Below are 19,845 nucleotides of genomic sequence, written 5' to 3' on the forward strand. Positions count from 1 at the left end.
CTTTGCATCAATGTCTTTTTGTTATGCTCAAGGCAAACTCTGACTCTAGAAACAGACGTAACATTAGTTTTTACGGAAGCTAGCTGAGGTGCTTTATGTTTGAACATCTTGGTTTTTTTTTAACTTTTTTATCTCAAAGGTTCGATTAATATCAGAGAAAGTATACAGTATACAACCCGAAATTCGTACTCTTCACAGACGTCCACAAAGCAAGTGACTCTCTTTCAAATCCACCAGTTAACCTGGATGTTAATTGACATTTATTAGTTTCTATTACTTACTAGTTTATATGCCACACAGGTGGTGCAACATTTATTGTTGCTGTCTCACAGCCGTTAGAGACCCCAGTTCAATCTTGACTTCTGGTGTTTACTACGTAGAGTTTCCAATACTCTACTTGTGACTGTGTGGGTGTCCTCCGAATGCTTCAGATTCCGCTCACATTCCAAAAACATGTCAGAAGGTTAATTGACTAATGTAAATTAAGTGGGGAATTGATGGGCACCTGACACAGATTAAATTACAGGCTTAGATAGAAATAAGAGCGGGAATGGAACTGACAGCAATACTGCACCGGGAACTAGAATGTGCCTTAAGGGCTGAATAATCTCCCTTGTTATAATAAGCAAGTTAATTCTTAGCAAGTTAATACTTAATCACATATAATTGACAGGTTACTAATTAGTTTATAACAGTCATTCTTGGAGGATCTGGCTTTTTTCTCTAACCTGACACCTACATCTTTAGTTATGTGAGGTGAAATTGCAGAACATAAACAATTGCTGAATGAAATACTAAATAGTTGCCCGAATTTGTAAATCTATTTTGTGTTTGGTATCTCTCAGTATGTGCTCCATTTTCTTTATGCTACGGTAAAAATTAGTGAATTAGAGTCAATAAGCACTACAGCACAGAAACACGCCCTTCAGCCCATCTAGTTTCTACCGAACTGTTATTCTACCTAGTCCCATTGACCCACACCTGGACCATAGCCCTGCATAACTCTCCCATCTATGCACCCTACCAAATTTCTCTTAAACGTTGCAATCAAGCCTGCATCCACCACTTTGAAATTAAATGCATGTTCCAAATATGAGATAGAAAGTAGATCTTTGAATGCTACATTGGTGATTTTCTAAAAGAAAGCACTGTTTAATAAAAAGAAATTCTCAGAAAAAAGGAGTCACTACTTAACATGTGAAAATTTTATTCACATGTTCAATTTCTATTATAAAAAAGTCCTTAAAGATCAAAAGTTGAAGTAGTATGAGTGACTGAATCTATCTTATTTTAATAGAATAGATGTTTATTACATGGCTTTATAAAAGAAAAGTAATTGTAAATTAATTTTCTTTTTAAAATCAGTTAATTTTCTTTAAATATCATGTAATAACAAACAATCCTAATTTTTGACAATGGCAGTTTTTGCCTGAGGTAGTACTTGATTTTACACACCATCCAGAAATTCATTCTGAGAAATAGCACTAAACAAACTATGCCACAGTGTCAGTGAGTTGCTGTCTGCTTCTCAAATACATTCCACTGGCTTCAACGAGCTGATACTGCTGTATAACACTTGTAGAGCCGCTGTCTGAGAATGGCATTCTAAACAAGAATTTAATTTCTAATTTCCTGCCAACTTCATAATACTTGGATGAATTGAAGCAGCTGGATGCTGTTCTGCTGATACATTTGTGAGGAGCTATTAATTCTGTAATGTATCCTCTTTTTTTTAAAAAAAGCTTTCTCTTATCATTAAGGTAAAATCTATAACAAATTCTGTATGAGAAAGACTGATTTCTCAAAGTTTAATACAGTGCACAATTAAGTCATAGAAGCTGTATATTTTTTAATATGTTATTCTGACATCTTTTTTAGTTTAGTTTATTCATAGTCTTATGCTGGGCATTTGAAATTTCTGAATCAAAGAAAATGTTGCAGATGGAAGACTTTACAAAGAACATTTTCTAACTCGTTAAGTTTTGGTTAATATGAATTATTATACTGTAATCAATGATGAGATCTTGTGGAGGTTATCTGTGTAAGTATTTATGCAGGCAGTCTCTATGATCATAGAATGAGAATCATTGCACAGAGAACAAAGTTTGAAGATGAAGTACATTCTCCATACATAAATTTTCGTGCCAGATCTGCCATTTTGAGTTCGGGGAGAGCATGCAGACGCACACCCACTCCTGGTCACCTGTTACTATCTGTCTGTTCCGTTCTCACCTACGTAGGGGACACTGATAAATATAAACAAGTCGATACTTGGTCAGTAACTCCTGCTAGGCTTTTGCTGGATGAATGTTACACCAGTGCTGTATTAAAGAGTTCAAAAATGAAGCGGCTTAATTTAATTAAAAATGAAGTAAAAGTATTAAGGTATTTGGTTAGTGAACTCTCCTTCCTTTGGCTTTGCTCAACGAGATATTTTTGTTCTTCAGCCAGAATATTTGGCATTCAAATGGCAGCAGTTTGACTTGCTTTTATAACAGCATTGATGATTGGTATTTGACCCAGAGGCTGTAACCAGATCCCTCTGATCACATACCGATGCGCGGTTCTGCTGGCCTTGTGCTTTGCTGAGAGGAATAGTAACACCAAAGACAAGGAAATAAATAATTAGGTGAAAGATATAGGACTCTACAAGGCAAAACCAGTCACCGCTAAGTGTCTCCTTATCTCCTGCTTTGGTATGCTACAAGATTAGTAGTGCAAATATAGACTCATTTCGGCAAGGAGGTGCTTGTGAACAGACTGCCTCTGTCCTATAAATACAGTGCTGCGACTGACCTATAATAAATAGGTATTGGTCACTTTGGGCCCCAGGCTCTTTCGTGAGGTGGTTGCTGCTGATCTCGGATGCCAGGGAATTTGATCCTGGAAGCTGATGTTGGTGTCTGATATGTCTGAAACCCAAATTCTTGCATTGGAGGTGCTTCCTGCTGTCTGCCTGTGATGTTTTAGCCACGGCTGCTGAGCTGCGTCCAGAGGCCAGAATCTGCAGCGGGCGGCAATGCAATTCTTCCCATCTTGGTCCCATTGTCCGCCTTCAGCTGCACACCTAGTTGTAAGCTAAGAGGGAATAGGAATCAGGTTTTCTATCACTGATTCTATCACTAATGTTGAAAGGCATGGACAGAGTGGATGTGGCAAAGTTGTTTCCCATGATGGGGGAGTCTAGTACGAGAGGGCATGACTTAAGGATTGAAGGGCGCCCATTCAGAACAGAAATGCGAAGAAATTTTTTTAGCCAGAGGGTGGTGAATCTATGGAATTTGTTGCCACGGGCGGCAGTGGAGGCCAAGTCATTGGGTGTACTTAAGGCAGAGATTGATAGGTATCTGAGTAGCCAGTGCATCAAAGGTTATGGTGAGAAGGCGGGGGAGTGGGACTAAATGGGAGAATGGATCAACTCATGATAAAATGGCGGAGCAGACTCGATGGGCTGAATGGCCGACTTCTGCTCCTTTGTCTTATGGTCTTATGGTCTTATGGATCCATGATGTCAAATTTGTTGCTTTTTTGCAGCAGTAGCGTGCAATACATAAAATATAACATAAATTCCAACAAGAAAATATATATATGATAATGTACATTATACTTACAGTATTTCCAGTGCACCTTGAAGATGGTGCTCTCGTGCAGCACAGCTAAATGGATATGATTAAATATTCCCGTTTCAGCCTGATACAGCTGAGAATCACAACTGCTTCCAAGATCTATGTAGTTAATAAAAGCGTCTCAATGTGATTGAACAAACGATTGCTGCTTAAAACTGAGGGAAACAATGCGGATCGTGGCCATACTTCTTGCCGGATTCCTCGTAGGAAACATGGCTGCTGGTCAGGGATACAAGTGTGTTAAAGAAAACAGGGTTTTCGACTCCCAATACCAACCAGAAAACGTACCGTCTCTCATCAATAAGATTGATGATCTCAGAGCTAGGGTGTTGTATCAAAGGGACATTAGGACCGCTTGTGTCCTTTGTTTCACAGAATCCTGGTTAACCCCTTTTGTAGCGGGCACAGCGATTTAGATTGAGGGATTCACTATACAACATCAGGGCAGGACTGTCAAGTCTCTCAAAAGCAGAGCTGGAGGTGCATGCCTCACGATCAACTCCTCTTGGTGCACAGATGTATGTATCAGTGATGTCCCAATTCCACTCACCAGGCCTGGAAGGAATATCTCACAATGAAGCATTGTCCGATTTACCTGCTGCGGGAGATTTCGAAGATCATTTTGGTAACAGTGTACATTCCACCTCAGGCCAACGTCATACAGGCTCTAGATGATCTGAGCGATGCGATCAACATGCACGAAAGAGCACACCCTGCTGCCTTCACCATCATTTTGGGGGTTTTTAACCAGACCAGCTTGCAAATGTCACTAAATAATTATCATCAACTAATCACTTGTAGTATCAGAGGAAACAACACACTGGACCACTGTTACACCACCATCAAGAATGCCTACTGTGCTATTCCACACCCTCACTTCAGAAAGTCTGATCACCTGGCTGTACTTCTACTCCCTGAGTACAGGCAGAGGCTGAGGACTACAGCGCCAGTAGTGAGGACCAAGAAGGTATGGACAAGGGAAGCACAGGAGTGCTTAACAGGACTGCTTTGAATTGGTGGACTAGACTGTATCCAGGGATTCATCTTTGAATCTGGATGAAAATGCTGCATTTGTTAACGATTTCATTAAAACCTGTGTGGACGAGTGTGTGCCTACGAAAACTTCCTGTACATTCAAAACCAAAAGCCATGGGTGAACCAAGAGGTTTGCCTTCTGCTGAGGGCCAGATCTGTGGCATCTAAGTCTGGTGACACAGGTCTGTACAAGAAAACCAGGTGTGACTTGCAGAGGGCTACTTCACGAGTGAAGAAACCATTCGGTTTCAACAATGAGGTTGGAGGCGACATTGGATGCATGTCAACTCTGGCAGGGTTTGCAGGACATTACTTCCTACAAAGTGAAACCGAGTCGCATTTATGGCAGATGAACTCAGCACCTTCTTCGGAAGGGAGAATATAACCACAGCAGTGAAGATCCCTGCTGCACTCGGTGACCCTGTGATCTCTGTCTTGGAGGCCGATGTAGGCTGTCTTTAAGGAGGGTGAACACTTGCAAGGCAGCAGTCCCCAATGGAGTACCTGGTAAGGCTCTGAAAACTTGTGCCAACCAACCGACGGGAGTATTCAAGAACATTTTCAACCTCTCACTGCTATGGTCAGGAGTTCCCACCTGCTTCAAAAAGGCAACAATTATACCAGTGCCTAAGAAGGGTAATGTGAGCTTCATTATTGACTATCACCCAGTAGCACTCACATCTATGGTGATGAAATGCTTTGAGAGGTTGACCATAGCTAGAATGAACTCTTGCCTCGGCAAGGACCTGGACCCATTGCAATTTGCCTGTCGTCACAATGGGTCTATGGCAGATGCAATCTCAATGGCTCTTCACAAGACCTTACCTGGACAATACAAGCATTTATGTCAGGATGCTGTTCATTGACTTTAGCTCAGTGTTTAACACCGTCATTCCTGCAGTGCTGATCGATAAGCTACAGAACCTGGGCCTCTGTACCTTCTTCTGCAAATGGATCCTCGACTTCCTAACCAGAAGACCAGAATCTGTGCGGATTGGTGATAATATCTCTTCCTTCCTCACTGATGATCAACACTGACGTTCTTCAGGGATGTGTGCTTAGCCCACTGCTCTACTGCCCCCCTATACCCATGACTCTGTGGCTGTGTGTAGCTCAAATACCATCTATAGTTGAGTGGTGTCACAGCAACAGCCTGGCGCTCACTGTCAGTAAGATGAAAGAGCTGATTGTGGATTTCAGGAAGAGTAAGACAAGGGAACACGAACTAGTCCTCTTAGAGGGATCAGAAGTGGAGCAGGTGAGCATTTCAAGTTCCTGGGTATCAATATCTCTAAGGGTATATTGATGCAGCTATAAAGTAGGCTAGACAGCAGCTATATTTCATTAGGAGTTTGAAGAGATATGGTTTGTCACCTGAAACACTCAAACTTCTATAGATACTGTGGAGAACATTATGACAGGCTGCATCACTGTCTGGTATTGGGGGTGGGGAGGTGGGCTACTGCACATGACCGAAAGAAGCTACAAAAAGTTGTAAGAGTAGTCAGCTCCATCTTAGGTACTAGCCGCTGTAGAATCCAAGACATCTTCAGGGAGTAGTGCCTCAGGAAGGCAATGTCCGTTATTGAGGACCTCCATCACCCAGGACATACCTTCTTCTCATTGTTACCAACAGGAAGGAGGTACAGAAGCCTGAAGGCACACACTCAACGATTCAGGAACAGCTTCTTCCCCTCTGTCACATGATTCCTAAATGGACGTTGAACCCGTGAACAGTATTTCACTTTTTTAATATATATTATTTCTGTTTTTGCACTGCTTTAATCTATTTAATCTATTCAATTAAGGGTTATGGAGAAAAGGCAGATAGGTGGAGATGAGTCCATTAGCAGATCAGCCATGATCTTATTGAATGGCGGAGCAGGCTCGACAGGCCAGATGGCCGTCTCCTGCTCCTATTTCTTATGTTCTTTATTTTTATTTATATATACTGTGATTCATTTATTTCTTTATTTTTCATGGGTTCATGGACCATTCAGAAATCTGATGGGCCAATACTCAGGATCAGAAAAAGCTGCAGAGGATTGTAAACTTGGCCAGCTCCTTCATGGAACAGTGAGGAGATCTGTGCAGAGACTGGCCTTGATGAGCAGGGTTCGGCCACTGACTCACCTCAGCCTGAAACATGAGGGGGTCCTTCTGAAACCTCCACATCGAGTGGGACTGGGAGAAGTTATCGTCAGAAGGTGGCATGCAGATAGAGACAAGTTAAAGGGAAACTTGCCCGCTCTTAGCACTTTTCCATCTCTGGAAGTTCCATGGGCAAAATGCTAGTGATCCAAATGCCTTACAGCTAGAGAGATGTTCCTGAAGCATGGTAATTGTTCTAACACAGGAAAGATGCCCAAAATACTTCAGCAGACAGGAGTAAAGAGATAATCTTATGCTGTATCATTGATACATTTTGGCATTTTGGCCATGGCACCCTGGATAACACTTCTTTTTTATTCCCATGGAGGGAAATCAAAGTTCAAAGTAAACTTAGCATCAAAGTACATACAGTACACATCCCCATATACTACCCTGAAATTCACTTTCTTGCAGGTTATAACAAATGTAACAAAAATGTCTCTGTTTATCCTATCATCAGAGTTTGGGTCTTACTTTTAGTAATAAACCATGCACAGGAAAGTAACACAAATCACAAGAACATTTTTCTCTTGGAAAGTTTTCATTTCAGGACCTTGGCGGGTCTAGCACGACTTCACAAGTGGTAAATGTTTAAGATAAAAAGAACAACTTGGGTTTATATAGTGCAGGGGTTCTCAACCCGGTGTCCATGGTAGGCGTCCATGGCATAGGAAAATTGGGAACCCCTGATGTAGTGCCTTTAAAATATTAGCATCATCCAAAGCCGTAGCAAACAGGGCAGTGAACAATACTTCACGCTGAGGAGATATTAGCAGGAGTGACCAAAGGCTTAAGGAATGAGAACAAAACAAACTGCAGGTGTAGGAAATCTGAAACAAAACCAGAAACTGCTGGAAATACTTAGCGAGTTCAGCAGCATCTGTGGAAAGAGAAACGGTTAATGTTTCAGGCTCAACAAAAAGGTGCTGGAGGAACTCACTGGGTCAGGCAGCATCTATGGAGGGAAATGGATGGTTAATGGTTTAGGCTGAGACCCTTCATCTAGACTGGAAAGGAAGAAGGGAGATAGCCAGTGTAATAAGGTGGAGGGAAGGGATGGAGCAAGAACTGGCAGGTAATAGGTGGATCCAGATAAGGGGATGTTAGGAAGGTGAGTGAGGGAGGAAATTGGGAATAGTGTAAGAAGCTGGCATGTGATAGGTGGAAGTGACAAAGGGCTGAAGAAGATTGACTCTGATAGGCGAGGACAGTGAATCATGGAGTAAAGGGAAGGAAAATGCCTTAGGTTGTAGACTTAAGGCAGAGAATTTTTAGGAAGGACATTTGGAATGTGTGATTTTGGAAGCTGTCATCAACGGAAGAACAAGATCCAAGGATGAGCCAAGTGCGGAGATATCAGAGAGTTGACGTCAGCAGTGAGGAGAGATTAGCATCAGAATTAGGTTTAATATTGGCATATGTTGTGAAATTTGCTAACATTGCAGCAGCAGTACAATGCAATACATGACAATAGAGAGAAAAAATGGAATTACTGTAAATATATACAGTATATAAAACAGTTAAATTTAAAAAAATGTAGTGAAGTAGTGGTCAGAAGCCTCTGGAAGTAGTTTTGTCTCAGGTGGTGTTTCTAGAAAAAGTCAGCACATCAGACAGCACTCTTGGAAGCAGGAACAGAGTTAACATTCCAGGTCAGTGACATTTTGTCACAACTGTTCTGGATTAAGCTGTCCGTTTCATTTGGAGAGAGCTTGTTGTACAACAGAAAGATAAGATAAACACAATCAGGGGATCTCTTTTGAATCTGGGTTTAGGCACATTAATGGATCTGATTAATACCTCTATCTTTTAATTCAAGGTTTAAAAGCTTATACTCAAATGTCTGAATTGTGACTGGATTTTTTTAAAAAGGCAGATGGTGTATATTTGGAATGCATTTATATATTGGAGTCTGCATGCTGAATAAAATATAAATTCTAATTTCAGAGCTGCCACAGAAGCTCTTTCAGCCTTACTGAAATCGAGTAAGTTTTTATTCATTTCACGTTTCATTATACTTTTATAAAACATTTAGTAAATTGAATTAAAATCTGCAATCATCTGTTTTATGCTGTGAATCTGTATTTATCTGAAGTGTTCCTTCTACCAGTCTATGCAGGACAAACCAAATTAATTTAAAATGAAAGCAATAAAGGTATAAATATGCTGTCTATTGTTATGTTAAAATTATTTTAAGTTTTACATTTCTTTTGAATACAACTTTCCATCTACAGCTCTACTGCACCTGAAATCTCACTTCTAATCCCACATTTCCCTTTGTAACTGTGCTTTAATTGTTCTGCTTTAAATTCAGTTAGATCAATACCCAACATACAGATAAACAATTAGTTGGAAATTAACTTGGGACATGCCGAAATCTGGCAAAGTTCTTTTCTGACCTCTTCACTTTGATACATAAGAACTTAAGAAATAAGAGCAAAAGTTGGCCATCTGGCCTATCAAGGCTTGTCATATGAAGAGTGTTTGAAGGTTCTGGTCCTGTATTTACGGGAATTCAGAAGGATCAGCAGTGACCTCATTGAAACCTATCGAATGTTAAAAGGCCTCTATAGAGTAGATGTGGAAAGGATGTTTCCTATGGTGCAAGAGACTAGGACCAGAGGACACAACCTCAGATTAGAGGGGCGTCCTTTTGGAATGGATATTAGGAGGAATTTTTTTGCCAGAGAGTGGCGAATCTGTAGAATTCATTGCCACCAAGCCTTTACATATATTTAAGGCAGAGGATGATATATTATTGATTGGTCAGGGCATGAAGGGATACGGGAAGAAGGCAGAAGACTGGAGCTGAGAAGGAAAATTCATCATCCATGATAAAATGGCAGAGCAGACTTGATGGCCAAAATGTGGCCTAATTCTACTCCTGTATCCTATGGTGTTTTGGCTTGCTCTGTCATTCTATAAGATCATGGCTGACCTGGTTATTGACTCAAATCCACCTCCCTGCCTTTTCTCCATAGCCCTTAATTCCCCTTTCTTTTGCTTTGAATCTTCCTCACCAATTCTGTGACTGCACTACTAATATCACTGTCGAGTATCTGTGCTTTGAATTTCCTGACACCATGCACCTGATTGCTATTCCAGCTCTACTTTCAATCTTCTTTCTTTGTGTCTGTGATTATGCAGATGTTCATTCTCAAGCTACACATACAAATTAAGACCTGATGTTATTTTTGCTCTTCTATCTAATTGTAGGCATACTACCAGTGAAAGAAGCGTTAAGCAATGTACACAATATGCTGGAGGAACTCAGCAGGTCAGGAACCGAATAACCAGTCGATGTTTCGGGCCGAGACCCTTATTCAGGACGTAAGTCCGAAACGTCGACTGTTTATTCATTTCCATGGATGATGCCTGACCTGCTGAGTTCCTCCAGCATTTTTGTGTGTTGTTTTGGATGTCCAGCATCTGGAGAATCTCTTCAGTTTAGTAAAAATTGTTGCTTTTGATTGGTCACATGATGAGTTTTCAGTCAACTGAGGAAAATGTAAAGATTGTTGGTACTTGAGCAGAAATGTGAGCTGTTTTATCGTGAGTTTTAAGGTTGTTGTACTGTTGCACTGTGAGAAACGGTGGTGTTCATATTACAATAGTACAAATTGTAAAAACTGTTATAAGAGGCCTGAGGTGTAGCTACACCAGTATTCCACAGGGCGACACTGTTGTCCATTAATTGGATGAAGAAGAAATGTTCATGATAAATAACTCACTCTGCAGGTCCAGTAGTTGCAGATGACTTGATAGCATTTTATTAACTGTCTATTTCAGAATGGAATAGCAGACAAGCTGTGGACAATGGGTACATCCACAGGCTCTTGAAACTATATGAGGACTGGCATCAGAGAGACACAAAAATCAAGTACATTGCGATCCAGGCAGCCCTGCTGAAGTGCATCAAAAACATTACCAACCTCCAGAAGGGGAAGAAAGCTTTTCTAGAAGCTGATGGGATGAAGGTCTTGCTTAACGCCTCATGGGTAAGTTCCTTCACACCGAGGAAAATGACACCAGACTACAGTGCCTGGTATCCTGTTGTTTAAATCCAGGCTTTTTGCTTGCCCAGCATTGTGGGGGGAGATAAAGAAAACAGTGAAGATGTGGTTCAGGTGACAGGCGGCTAAACAGTGAGAGAGGGAAGAATGGCAAGAGTTATTCAAGGTGTTAGACGAAGATGTGAATGAATCATAAACACTGGACAATTTCCATGACAAAGTGTGTACTGGAAGGAAGTGATATGTGGGGTAAGGGAGGGTCAGAGGTCTGTGATAGAGTGAAAACTCCCCACATGGGACTGGTGGGGAAGAAGCCACATGCATGAACTGGGAATCTTGGATGAGAAGTACAGGCAAGAACTGAAGACGGGGGTGGGGGGAGGGAGGAAGGAATCGGGGTCAGAAGAGGCTTCCTGTCACTATGATTAACTCCAAATTGATTAACAAAAATTAGAAATGAAACTTAGTCACAGGTAGGCTGCAGCTTGAAACAGAGGAATGATTCCACTTGTGTAGTCACACTCTGCCATTCAGTAGGTTAATTTGTGATGAACCCATTGGCTGTTGGACGTTTGGTTTCTGCAGGGGAATGTTCATATTTTGGTTCCTGCACAGCACTTCTTGGGCCGACACATCAAGAATTGGATTCAGGGAGTTCCTGCTGGAGATTAGAAGAATGAGCGGGACCTCAATGAAACCTATCAAATGCTGACAGGCTTGGATAGGGTGGATGTGGAGAGGATGCTTCCTATGGTGGAGGATTCTAGGACCAGCGGACACAGCCTCTGTCCCTTTAGAACAGAGATTAGGAGAAATTTCTTTAGCTAGACGGTGGCAAATCTGTGGAATTCATTGAACAGATGACTGGGGAGGCCAAGTCATTGGGTATATTTAAAACAGAGGTTGATATATTCTTATTATTAAGGGTGTCAGTGGTTATGGGGGAGAAGGCAAGAGAATAGGATCGAGAAGGATAATAAATCAGCCATGATGGAATGGCAGAGAAAATGACAGGCTAAATGACCTAATTCTTCTCCAATGTCTTATGGTTTTATGGTCTCCCTTTTGCAATCTTTAGTTTCAATATGTGGAAAATAATGGTGGATGGAGCTGGTTCACTTCAAGCTCCATGGGAGGACCCTTGACAAAAGCTTACACATTTGCCAGTACTTTCCTCTTTGCAATAGACCTGTATCTATCACAGAATCCTCCAGGAGGTCCTGTGCTGGCTTTTTATCTTTTTAACCTGTTGATCAGCTTTTTCAAGTTTTCAAGTTGTGCACTAGATGTGAAAACTGCTGACAGTGAATGTTTAGGTCTGAATGAAATTGAAAACATGTCGGAACATAGAAGGAAAATGTCCAAGCTGTTTCCAGCAATCAGAGATGAAAGGGAAGTTCTAAGCAAAGTGATCAATGTAAAATAATGAATTGACTTGAGAGTCTCAGGAGCAACTGCAGACATTAAACTGTTCTCTTCCTTCTCCAGGCTTGTGGCTCTAGCCCAGATCTACTCCCTGTCATAAAGATGGCTACACAAATTATGCGCAAGTGCTATCCAAAACAACATGTGCCCTTACTCGAACTTCGAAGCTGCTATTCATTTGCCTTACCAAATGCAGCCCACACCCGGGTGCCAGAGGGTCCCAGTGATACTCTCAGAGGTGAGACCTCACAGATTTACTTGAATTTCTTCTGCTTGAAACAGAAAGTTGGGGGGGGGGGGCGTGTGAATAGAAGTTTGGCTCTTTCATGTTGCACAACTGCTTTAGTTTTTCATCATTGCCCATGTATTCTAGGTTAGCGTAGCTGGACATGACTGATACTAATAGTTGTGTGGGACTGATGGACAGTAATTATCTCTGCTAGTAATAAGATTAACTAAGATTATGACTCGGCTTGGTTTTGAGCTACCAGCTTAACTGGCTGCAAATTCATTCTTACTAATTCTCTACTGACACGATAGCTGGTGGCCAGCGTCACGCTTTATAGCGTAAGCGATCAGCAACTGGGATTCAATTCCCACTGCTGTCTGTAAGAGGTGCGCACGTTCTCCCCGTGACCGTGTGGGTTTCCTTTGGGTGCTCCGGTTTCCTCCCACAGTCCAAAGTCGCATGGGTTAGTAAAGGTTAGTAAGTTGTGGGTGTCGCAAGCATGGTGACGCTTGCGGACTGCCCCCAGCACATCATACTGTGGTTGTTGACACAATTGACTCAATTCACTGTGTGCTTTGATGTTTCTATGTACAGATGACCGATAAAGCCAATCTAAAATCATCTCATCTAAACTAATCAAAGATCTCTTTCTTCAAACTTCAAGGAGGCCTTGGATATTACAGTCTTGGGTTGAGACACTTAAGAGTCTGAACTTTATGTACAAAATCTCGAAAGTATATTGAGTAACTGAGAATGATCTTACATTCAAAATGGATGCCCAAAGAAATAAAATACTGCAGATAGTGGAAGTCTGAAATATAAACAATTGGGAAGTGTGAGATGGAAGGGTTTGGAAGTGAGTGTCACCAATGATGTTCAGAAGAAATCCCCTGGCGGGAAATTTGCTCTCTGTTCCTAGTCTGGCTTACATGTGACTCTACAGTCCTGTTGTGGAAAATTATCTGTCTTCTGATATGCTCTATCCAGCTGTTAAGATTACAATTTATTTTAATCTTACATCCATCCCACAAGGTGAGTGAGTAAAAATCTTTGTGTTACGACTCCATCGCAAAGTACAGACGTGTGAATTTAAAAGTCAATAGCTCGTATAAAGAAGCTGTCCCGTAGCCTGTTGATCCTGGCTTTAAAGCTGCGGTGGCGTTTGCCAGACGGAAGCAGCTGAAACAGTTTATGGTTGGGGTGACTGGTGTCCCTGATGATTTTCCAGGCCGCCTTTCTGCACCTGCTGCTATAGGTGTCCTCAATGGAGGGAAGTTCACATCTACAGATGTGCTGGGCTGTCCGTACCACTCTCTGTAGTACCCAGCGATCAAGGTTGGTGCAGTTCCCGTACCAGGTGGTGATACAGCCAGTCAGTGGTGCCCTTCTAGAAAGTCTTGAGGATTTGGGGGCCTAAGCCGAACTTCTTCAGTCGCCTGAGGTGGAAGAGACGCTGTGCTGCTTTTTTTTTTGCCACAAAGCCGATGTGTACAGTCCAGATGGAATCATTGGTGATGTGTATACCGAGGAACTTGAAACTACTCACCCTCTCAGCTGCAGACAAAAGAGACAATTAGGTTCGGACAAAAAGTGGTGAGCTTGTTGGTAAAGTTCTCACCCTGAGTGCAAATAGTTATATAAAAATCTGAAAGAAAGGGTGACGGGACAAGGCAAACAGGGTGTTTAAATGAGATAGTGGAAGAAGCAAAGACTGGATCTGGATGAAGTGGAATTAACACAGCAGATACATTCCCAACATCTACTGAATGGAAGGTTTCAGGAGTTACTGATTATGAAATGAGACTGTGGGGCAGGAAGGAAACTTGAGGTGCCTCGTTGATGGCCTTTCTGTCAAGCATTATGGCCACGGACAGAGAGAATGGGAAGAATTAACACGTTGAGTTATTGGGATCAGACTTGTGAACTGCACACCAGTACTCGGCAAAATTGTCATGGATTGGGTTTGAGGAGACCATGTACTCAGACACGGAGGAAAAGTGCAAGTAAATCGCCCTTTTGCCAGAAAGCTGTGCTTGGCATCTGGATTCTGCAGATTGAATGGTGAAGTGTCAGTGATTAAATTTCTGATCTTGGCTTGGAGATTTTATGGAGCATTTCTGAATAGCAAGGGTCTGCCTTTAAGATAAAAGGTATTAATTTCACCCTACTCTATAAACGAAGCAATGAGCTGGTCTGTAATAATGTCACATGTCAGGGAGGTGCAGCTCTTTCGTGTGGGGCCCACTTTATCTTCCAAATCCAAAGAATTGGTTGCTCAGATTTACCTGGAATGATGGGATTCGCGTAAGCATGGGGCCCTGTGGCTATGAAATATCACATCACTGTCAGAAAAAATGTTAAGATTTCCAAAGAGCAAGGCTAATGCTGGATAGTGTAATCATCAGCTCTGCATGACTTGTGGAGATAAGTGCTGGTACAGGACTGACAGATCTGTGTTTTTTACAGAGTTTGTTGCAGCTAGAGAAAATGACGAACAGGATGATGAAGATGAGATTGAAGAACCTGGCTGTAGTGAAGACGTAAGGAAATATGAAGATATAAAGTCTATAAAAATGCTCTGCTGTTTCAAATAGCATTTACATTCCTTCATGTCGCCCCCCCCCCCCACCGGCTCTGCTGAATGGCTAAATGATGAGAAATCCACAGCCAGGGCTTGTGGTCCATTTGGTGCCCGCAACATTGGTAGAAGAAGTATGAAGTCTTGCTTGCAGAGATTGAGGTGATAGGAAAGAGGTCATGACCTCAAAGGTAGTAATTTCTGCTCTGCTGAAATATAAAGCAGGTGAATATGTGGCTGGAGTGTTGATGTTGGAGGTAGGGTTTCTTATCCCTGAGGAATTAGGACATTTTCTTGGGGAGGAGGGACATGTATAGGCCAGACAAGTAGCACCTCATAAAGGAAGGGGACCAAAGAGAGATGGAAGAAATTCTAAATAATTATTTTAGCTATAGAGTAATGGTGGTTATCCATCATGTCTGACAATGACAGGAAACCTGCGCAGGCGAGTTTTTAAAGTGGAAAGGCCATTGTACTCTCTCGACCTCAAGTCCAGGTCCAGCGGTACAAGCACACAACACAAACTGGGCTCTTCCTTGGATGCAGTGGATGACTGTGACGTCTTCTGTGCCTTGTCGTGCCTTTTGCTCTCCATGTAGCATTGCGGTACCTCCTTCCTCGCCATTGCTTCTCACTGTAGATCTCATCCACCCAGTGCTCCGGAGTTGACTTCGCATGCTAGTTTAGGCATGGTCTCTATCTCACTGGGGTATGAGGCCGCCAGCTACCCTCACCTGGTTTAGCCCACCTGCCGAAGTGGAGTACCAGGCTGTGGCCACTGTCGCATGCAAACAGCTACTTGGAGCCACAGGTGAGAGCTGAGTGTCCAAAGGCGAGTTGTTGTCCTAGAATGGACATGTCAAGCCCCTTCATCAGATGTGCTACCCCTCCCTGTAAATGCCAAATAAATAAATAAATAAAGGCATCCGTTAGTCTTGTGAGACCATGGATCTGCACCTGGAAAGTCTTCACTCTCCAGGGTGCAGGCCTGGGCAAGGTTGTATGGAAGACCAGCAGTTGCCCATGCTGCAAGTCTCCCCTCTCCACGACATGATGCTGTCCAAGGGAAGGACATTAGGACCCATACAGCTTGGCACCACTGTCGCCGCAGAGCACTGTGTGATTAAGTGCCTTGCTCAAGGACACAGCATGTTCCCTCGGCTGGGGCTCGAACTCACGACCTTCAGGTCGCCAGTCCAATGCCTTAAACACTTGGCCAAAACACTGTATAAGGTAATACAGTACGGAAATAGGCCATTCGGGCCAACCTATCCATACTAACCAAGTTTCCTCCTCCAAGCTATTTGGCCCTGTTTGGATCATATCCCTTTAAATCTTGTACATGTATAAAAGTCTTTTAAATGTTGTTGGAACCAGTAGATGCAGAATGTGATGTTATCCAGTTATCACTAGGGGTAGCACAGCAGTATACGGTCACCGTAATGCTATTACAGTGCCAAATTACAGTGCCAATGAACTGAGTTCAACCCTGCCACTCTCTGTAAGGAGTTTGTACGTTCTCCCTGTACTGATGATACAAAGCCAAGAGTTCACCTGATTGTGGGGAGCATAGAGCTGGCAAAGAAATACAGGCAAGTTGGTAGATAGAGTACGGATAGCGTGAGAGAGCATGAGGGTACTCACTTTGGAAGGAAGAATGTAAAAGCAAACTATTATTTAAATGGGGTGAGACTCCAAAATATTGTGCAACAGAGGGGATTTGGGAGACTTTGCATTTAAAACAAAACATTGGCAAATGCAATGGATAATTAGGAATGTTGCGAAGGAATAAAAATGTTGCAGAGAATAAAAATACCGAGAGTTGTGAAGCAACTTTGCAGAACACTGGTGAGAGTGAATTCCAGAACATAATGTACTATTTTGGACTCTAAGGGGGGATATACTTGTACTGGAGGCAGAGCAGAGACTCACAAGATTAATTCTTGTGAGAAAGTATTTAAACAGTTTAGCCTTATACTCATTGGAGTTTAGACTAATAAGAAGTACAGGTAATCTTATGAGATTCTCAGGGAGAAACAACAGAGTGGACTCTAAGAGGCTGTTTCCCTAGGGGGCTAACTAGAACTAGGGTCATAGTTTTGGAATAAAGAGACACCATTTTAAAGAGAATGATCTTCTTCCCTTAGTGTTATGACTCTTTGGAGAGAACACTAAGATTAGATGAAGCAATGCCATGTGGTTGAAATCAGCTGAGAACATTGAAACCTGTTTTTTAAACTAAGAATGGTAGGGACCAAATGCCATTATGGCACAATGGCATTAGCCTTCAGAAGAGACAAATAAGTCGTCCACTGGGCACAGTGTCTGGTAAATAGGCCATATCATTACTTGAAAATGAGCAGCAAGTTCTAGTCTTAAGTAAAATCTCAATAATTATTCATCTCATGGCTTCTGTGATGTCTGAGACCAGTGTTCACATCCAGAACAGTGCTGAAAAATTACAGGATGCACTTAGAGATATCTCAATCTAATTTGATATTACTTAAGTGCAAGTATGAAGTGTAATCCTGAAATTATTTCATTTATTTAAGGAAGATGATCTAGAGACAGATCTATCCAGACTGAAGCCAAGCTCTGAACTTGGCAGACCTGTGGAGGAGTTGGAACAGTACCAAAGGTTTTGCCCAGAACTCTTTGAGTATTTTCGGGTGAGTTCATAGTGCTAACACTCAGTTATTGCTATCTATGTTAAATCATGTTATTAAATATTTCATGCTCTTAGTGATCAGAGTTTTTAGTGGTTTGGAAGTCTAAATGGGAGAAGCTTTAGTTTCCAACTAGAGCAGGGGTTCCTGACCTTTCTATACCATGGACCCCTACCATTATCTGAGGAGTTCGTGGACCCCAGGATGGATATGCCCAACCCTAAAGTCATTATCTATTCCTGGGAACATCACAAAACCTTGAAGCAAGATAAAGTTGTAAACTCTGACAATATTAGCTTTGTATTAGTGTTTGAACACAGCTACTCAGTGAAGTGAGTCCATCATATTGCTTTTTCTTGCTGTGCAATCCACTTCATTTGCTCACAACTGAACATGGTAGTCTGAAAAAGGACATATAAACAGACATAATAATATAACAGACCATTTCTTAACTGATTTTATTCTTACTTTCCTAAATTATTGTGTTTTATATGTGTCTTACTGTGCTTCACACCTGTTCCGGAAAAATGTTGTCTTGTTTGACGGTATACATGTATATAGTTAAATGACATTAAAAACTTGACTTGACTTGATTTATAAAAAATATATTCCTGGGACGTAATTATTATGTCCAAGGACACGATTTATTGCCCATTCAGAAATGGATTTATTATCACTGACTTGTATTCAGATTCAGATTACAGATTTATTTATCACATGTACATCGAAACCTACAGTTAAATGCATTGTTTGTTTTAGCAGCCAACACAGTGAATTCTTGCATGGCTGAAATCCAAATGACATGATTGTCATATTTTTCTTGTCAGCTTAATCTGTTTTTTTTTTCTTCAAGTAATCTATTGAATTTAATAGAAATTACCCCCTTGCATAGAACCATTTTGACTGTCCAGGATTGATAAATGTTTCTGTATAAAACGCATTATGCCATCCTTCAGATGTCCTCTAACATTTTACCTTACACCAGTGTCAGGGCTGATGGCCTCCACTCCAACAGCTATACTAATGCATTCTTTTATATGAAGTACTGACTTTCAGTTCCCAGGAACTTCATAAAAAGTTAGTCCCATTCAATGTCCCATACATAATTTCTTCAAAATTTTGACAAGCTTGCTGTTTCCTTCTACATTTTCTGTGCTCATATGGCCAGTCCAGGTGCCCCATCCTCACTCGCTATTTCACAAACTTTCTGGCTTGTCTTCATAAGACCCTCCTTTGCTTTGGATGGTTTGCTTTTCTTTGTAATCTTCTTTTAATTCCTTTTCATTCTCTAAACCATTGTACTTAATTGCTTCTTGAGATTGCCACCATTAAAACACACAATTAAAATGTCATTTTTTTTACAGCAGTGTTGAATTTAATTGGTAGCATCCACAATTGTACCTATCCAGAAGCAGGAGGTGAGCCAGGGAGGAAATTGCTCTAAATGTGTACACAAAATGATACTAATTTAAAGTATTGTATTCTTTAAACAGAATAATTTAGGTGTTTTAACTTATTTGGGTTGAGGGGGGATGCAAAATGTCATAAAATTCAGCTGTTGTAGACCAAGAGATATAGGAGCAGAATTATTAGGTAATTTGGCCCATCCACTCTGCTCCTCCATTCCTTCATGCCTGATCCATTTTAACTCTCAGCTCCAATCTCCTGCCTTTCCCCCACCCCACCTCACCCCCAATCCCTTCATGCCCTGACCAATCAAGAACCTATCAGCTTCTGCCTTAAATATACGTAAAGTTGCCCTCCACAGCAACCTGCGGCAACAAGTTCCACTGACTCACAAATCTCTGGCTAAAGAAATTCCTCCTCATCTTCCTGTTGTATTTAATACTTTTAAACTGCCTGATTATGTTCCAATTCACTCACAACTTTTGAATAGGGATTTATTAATTTACTGAACAGAGTTGAAGTTGGGAGGTGTGATGCTGGGATCCCTTATTTCCCCCACTGTTAATTGAAGTAGCATTTAAGGGGGTAGAACAAATTCTGTGACTACAAGAGTTTTTAATGCTGTTCTAAGTAGGAGTTTCATGTGCAAATTAGTCAAATATTAACTCAGTAGTGTAACCTCTGCCCTGTTCTTGGAGGAATGTCCTAGTTTTGT

At 41.5% G+C, this 19,845-nt stretch overlaps 1 protein-coding gene across 1 annotated transcript in view; it reads left to right on the forward strand.

Moving 5' to 3' along the window:
* Nucleotides 1-19,845, forward strand: part of LOC134355337 (cytosolic carboxypeptidase 4) — a 242,630-nt gene that overhangs the window by 24,310 nt on the left and 198,475 nt on the right. Inside the window, exons 6-11 of the mRNA XM_063065098.1 lie at nt 8,760-8,797; nt 10,602-10,810; nt 12,314-12,488; nt 14,946-15,019; nt 16,666-16,693; nt 17,614-17,726. Coding sequence (XP_062921168.1) covers nt 8,760-8,797; nt 10,602-10,810; nt 12,314-12,488; nt 14,946-15,019; nt 16,666-16,693; nt 17,614-17,726 — 637 coding nt within the window. The remainder of the gene's footprint in view (nt 1-8,759; nt 8,798-10,601; nt 10,811-12,313; nt 12,489-14,945; nt 15,020-16,665; nt 16,694-17,613; nt 17,727-19,845) is intronic.

Source organism: Mobula hypostoma, chromosome 13, assembly GCF_963921235.1.
Source record: "Mobula hypostoma chromosome 13, sMobHyp1.1, whole genome shotgun sequence".
Taxonomy (NCBI): Eukaryota; Metazoa; Chordata; class Chondrichthyes; order Myliobatiformes; family Myliobatidae; genus Mobula; species Mobula hypostoma.